This window comes from Eupeodes corollae, chromosome 1 (assembly GCF_945859685.1).
Source record: "Eupeodes corollae chromosome 1, idEupCoro1.1, whole genome shotgun sequence".
In the NCBI taxonomy this organism is placed as follows: Eukaryota; Metazoa; Arthropoda; class Insecta; order Diptera; family Syrphidae; genus Eupeodes; species Eupeodes corollae.
In genome coordinates, this window is record NC_079147.1 from 81,725,510 (window position 1) to 81,731,155 (window position 5,646).

General features: G+C 32.8%; 1 protein-coding gene across 2 annotated transcripts in view; it reads right to left on the bottom strand.

Moving 5' to 3' along the window:
* Window positions 1-2,628, bottom strand: part of LOC129939773 (AP-1 complex subunit sigma-2) — a 39,055-nt gene extending 36,427 nt beyond the window's left edge. For both annotated transcript variants that reach the window (XM_056047903.1, XM_056047904.1), the window contains exons 1-3: window positions 2,472-2,628; window positions 2,170-2,348; window positions 1,988-2,096 (exon numbers count right to left, since the gene is read on the bottom strand). In XM_056047903.1, coding sequence (XP_055903878.1) covers window positions 1,988-2,096; window positions 2,170-2,348; window positions 2,472-2,474 — 291 coding nt within the window. In that variant the 5' untranslated portion in view covers window positions 2,475-2,628. The remainder of the gene's footprint in view (window positions 1-1,987; window positions 2,097-2,169; window positions 2,349-2,471) is intronic.
* Between the last annotated feature and the right edge of the window lie 3,018 nt (window positions 2,629-5,646).

Genomic DNA, 5,646 nt, shown 5'->3' on the forward strand with positions numbered 1-5,646 from the left:
ACAGAAACAAAATCATAAATGAAAGCTTCTAAGATAAACTAATTTTTTTTTTTTTTTTTTTATAAATATATTTTGCAAAAATACATACGAATTATTGCTCAAAAACAAATTTTCATATTATGTGAAATTTTCATGTTTTGTCAACTAGGCAGACGGCAAAATGCCATGCTTTTATGTTTTTGTAAATTAGGAATTTAATCATTGAAAAAATAATAAAACCAATCTAAATCTAAATCTAAAATCGAGGTCGAAGTCTACACTGTATCTAAAAGCCAGATCATTCCATTCTTTGAAAGGTGATATTTGACGTCTAAGAGCATATTTTAAAATCTGTTTTTGAAGATTTGAGTCAGGCCTTTTCATAACTTTTATTATATAATCAGCATTTCATTTTAGATTTTTTTAAAATACTTGTGGCATACCGGAGTCATCCAGTTTAAAGATGCGCTTGAAAAATAAACGTTGAATTACTTCAAACTCTTCTAAGTTTTGATAGCCAAACACTTGATTTGCATAGCACAGGCATGTTTTAATGGTTGCATTTAACAGTTGCATCCACATACTTGTTGCAGAAGAAATTAATCCACATAAGATTTACAGCCGTTTTGGCTGCAGTGTATTTTTCTTTAACATGTGTGCAAAAATATAGGTTAAGATTTATCAAGAAACCTTGTTGATAAGCCTAGGGTCGAAATTTTATAAGTTAAAGAACTCCTGTTAACCGTATCAAAGGCCGCTTTTAAATCGACAAAAAACGTAGTTCTTTTTTGTTCTCTAAAAACATTTTTACTATAGTAGTGAGTGCAAATATGTGATCAACTGTTGATAGACCTGATCGAAAACCGGCTTGGAAAATACTAAGTAGTTGATTCTCTTCAACCCATTTCGTCAAGCTATGGTATAGAAGATGGGTGAATATTTTCCGAAGGCATGGTAAAATCGATATGCCCCTGTAGTTGTCTGGGCGCTGGGGATCACCTTTTTTTTTAAATATTGCGTAAATACATGCTCTTAACAAAGATTTCGGAATAGATTCTTCCTCAAGAAGAATGTTAAAGAATAAATTAATAGAAGCCAAAAAATAATACTGATGAGTTTTTGTAAAATTCAACGGGAATACCGTCGATTCCCGCAGACTTATCATTTTTCATTGATTTCAAAGTATCTTGCAACTCTTTCATTATAATTGGCCCATCAAGTTCCGGAATTTTCACTAAAGGTAAAGCATATTCAAACGTTTTTTTTTTAACCGATAACGGGTTAAGGAGAACTTTGAAGAGATCAGCAAGTTTTTCAACTGGCAACACCGAAGATGCAACATTTTTACAGCCACTCAACAACCTCACCTTTGACCAAAATGTTTTCGAGTCCTTACAAGATGAGAGACCGGTTGATACACCATTAAAATAAAGTTTCCGTTTTTAAACTAAAAGCTGTGTATATTCTTTGTTCGCCTCTAAGTAAAGTGTTTTGAAAAACAGGGAAATGTTTTTCCTTAAAAGGTTAAGAAGAGCGAAACACTTTTTGCGAAGTTTTATGCATTCCCAGTCAAACCATTAAGCCACGAATATGCCACCACCTAAACTAGTCATCACTCCAGAAGTTTTACAATGTTTACTTTCCTTAACAATCTTGATGAGTCTTTCGAAATTAAATTCAAAGAATTGATTTCCATTTTCAACGCATCATTATACAAATTCGTTACAAAATACTTTTTCTCAATCCACAGCTCTTGCAATTTTATGGTATCAAAACGGTGCTAATTGTGTCCGCAGCAAGGTCTATTTTTTACTCCCACATCTAGTTAGCTACCTTAGTGCATAGAATTATGTACTTGCTAATTATTATCAAAGAAGTAAGTTGTTATCAACATATTGTAAAAGCCCAAAACAAACCCGTACCCTCATTTTCTTACGTTTAATTGTCGATAATTATATTTATATGTCTTGGTGGGTGCATAAAATAATGAATCGTTAAAGAAACTTACACTTCCAAAGTATTTATCCAACAACTCCACATATCGATGGATAATCTCAAGGGTCAGCAATTCATTGTCATTTTGTTCAATTGCACAGCAAAAATATAAACTTGCATATCTAAATAAATGTAAAAACAATTAATTTATTGTAGATAATACAATATTTAAGTTAAACAAAAAAGCCAACTCACCTTTTATAAACAATTTTACAATCTTTCCATTCAAGGAATGAGCACATTTTGGGCTTCCTGGCCAAAATTGTTGTGACCAATTCTCGGGTAATCTTCTTCTTTGTCTTATCTGGATATGCACCGTACCATTTTTGTAATCTTAATTTGCCTTGTCGGCTAAATAAAAGCATAAAAAGCATCTAAAATAATGTAAAAAAAAATTGTTAAAAGGTTTCATGTGATACGAATTTTATTTTTCAATTCTTCTTTATTACAAAAATACAATAAATAATTATATAATAATAAATTGATAGTAATTTTACCATTTTGTTAAAAAGAATTAAATTAAATTTCACTTTCTTCTTCACTTATTTTTAAAATATTTTTTCTTTTTAAAAAAATTTAAGGTGAAAACTAAAAAATGACGAATTTTATCTTTTGAGACTTTTTGACAGTTTACATGCAGTTGACATTTATTTTAACATAGCAGTTACATGTGGTGCAATTTTATTGAATGTTGCCAGGAAGAATTTTAAATGGTTTGGAATCAAGTTCGAATTTGAATATAAATGACTATCTTTTTCAGTGTCTTGCGTTTTGTTATTTATTTTACAAGCAACGTTGAGGTGACTGACGCCGTTAGCCAGTCATTCATATCATAGTTAAGACAGCTTTCGAACTCAGCTGTCATTTGAAATGTAACAATTTTATTAAATTTTTGCCATCAACGATAATAGATCTTTTAAAATTAATTCAAACTTAATCATGTTGTGGCTACGGCTGTCATAATCGACCAAATAATTAAGCAGTGGGTAAAATTGCGAAGACATAAGAATTAAATGGAAGTTTTTATGATGTAAGCACTTAGTCAAAAACATTCCTAAGAGTGAAATTGTGGAACTGATCTAAAGTTATCAATTTCCTGAGTTCGCAGCATGTGAATGTGTGATAACCAGTTTTTTGGATGGCGATTAAGGACCATGAGTTGGACGATATGTGATTTATTAAGAAGACAAGACAAAAACCACACAAATACGAATAATGATGGTTTTACTGTATCAGAATTGTCCTGGTCATGTACTTTCATGAATATAAATAAAAAAAATAGGTGGTGCCACAGTCCATGAATAACCAGGGCCTAGTGAGTTACAACTCTTAACCATTCCTGCTGTCAAAGATGGAAGGGACCTACAGTTTAAATCGGACTCGGCAAATTTGAGAAAGCATTTTTTCATGACAAGAATTACTCTTGGAGGATTTGACAATTCCTCGCAAGAGGCAGTACCCGTGAAAAAAGTTAAGCCTAGTACATACTTGTGAACCATCTCGTGAACCCATACAAATTTCAGTTTTTGGTTCACTTGTGAACTTGCTTGTGAAGCTGAGTGGAGAACAAAGTGGAGAGTTTTCGTTCACGGGCAATTCACGTGCAAAATGTACGGGAACTGTTGGTGAAGCTTTGACATTTGGTTTGTTCATGTTCACAACGTGTACTCACAAGTGTGTACCAGTGAGCAATGTCAAAAGTTCACTTTCTCCACTGGCGAACGTTCACTTCACGAGGAAGTATGTACTAGGCTTTAGGTGGCACAGGCAAGGATTGAACCCAAGACTCCTTGCATGAGGTTTTTCATTGGCCACCATGATCAAGTAACTTGAAACCATTATATTCTTGTCTTTTAAGCTACGCAAAGGAACGGCGTCCACGCTTAAAATCCATGAACTCTAGACACATTAAAAACCAACAGACAAAGATCCCTCATGTAATAGCAGATAAAGCCTGAAATATGCAAAAAAGTGGTTAAAACTATCAAAAAAATCGTATGCTGCGAGTCTTAGCAGAACGGCAATGTTAAAACTTTATAATGCAACACAAAAGTACATTGCTGTCTTTGTTTTATTAGCTTTTCTACCCTTCTTTTTTTTTCAATTATAACACTTATTTATTTTTATCAAATAAACAGTGGGTCGAGCTAAAATGTATTTCTCGTTTGTCAATTGTAGCTAAAACCTAAGTTTAATTTTGACAGAAGAACATTGTGCAGAGAATACAAGTGAAAACTGTCCTAAAGTCCTAAATTAATTGATTTTGCCTTACTAGCATCTTTAAAATCTTTTTCTCGTCAGACCATAAATTTGTTTTTTCATAGTTCGAGATTTGGACAAAACCAAAAATATGAAATTTAAGCTAGATAGCACCACTCGGCTAAAATATGTGAGTTTTCCATATGAGCTAAATTTTAGCTGGAGCTGCGTACCGTCCTTAAAGCAATAAAATACGAGAAAAAATGTTAAATTCTTAAAATATATTTTTTTTAAGTATAACAAATTAAAAAACTAATTAGGTAACGTAGCCGGGTTAGAATTGAGAGGATCTATAATTTGTATGCTGAACCCGAATGGCTAGTTTAAGCAAGCACTCTTCGTGACAAGAAGGGTTGTCTTAAAGGATTTGTCAATTCCTAGCAAGAGACAGTACTAGTGAACTAAACTTTAGGTGACATAGGAAGGAATTGAACGTAAGACCTAGCATGACAGTCCTATGTACTTACTACCACTTAAAAAGTATGTAATTAAAATTACAAGTGAAAATGTGCACAAAAGTCAACATGGTTCAAGGGTTCCATTTAGTTTTTTATTGGTAGATTTATTGGTGGCCTCATAAAGCATCTTGTACATGAGCTACGAACTACGAACTGTTGATGTTCGCATGTTTTGACTTTTCTTCCAAATTAGCTTTATTTCTATTCGCAGACAGCGACGAATTGTCAATTACTCTTTTCAACAAACAAAACAAGGGTGGTATAATTTTCAGGTTAAGTTGAGTGCGAACAATTTATTCGTTGCAGTGTTAATGGTATGTGAAACGCGAATAGAGTTTGACATTTCGTAGCAACCACACTGCAATTCGTTTCTACCAAATTGTTTTTAAAGAGTTGTCTTGTTTTAGAGAACAAAATGCGAATTGTATAATCCTAACATAAGTGTCAATTGGTTTCTTATAATTTAAATGTTTTTTTTTGTAATTGACTTTTTGAAATGTGTTTATTAATGACGTTTGTTCGTCCATTCTCTCATTCATTGGTCGCTCTCATGTGAAAGGTTCTTAATGGTGTAATAAAAACTTATCAGAGCCTTTAAGGTATCAAAGAAAACGTTAATTTTGATTTAAAACAAAATATTACGAACATGCGATATTATCTGTGTTATTCGGTTATTGATCCTCGCAACAACCTACTTGGCACATACATTTCTAAGTAGACCTACCCAGCTCTAGTGAAAAACCAATGAGAATCTTATCTGCTGATTAGATTCCAAAAGATAGTTTAACTATGAATTTATTTTCGTATTGTGAAACAGCCCCTTAATATTTTGAATTTTAACAACCACCTTATAGAGAAGCCGCTGTAAACAACCACTTCACCTTCAATTTACCACTTCCGAAAAATAGAGCCGGTTATCTACCGCGGAATACAATACGTCAAATGAACTGTCATC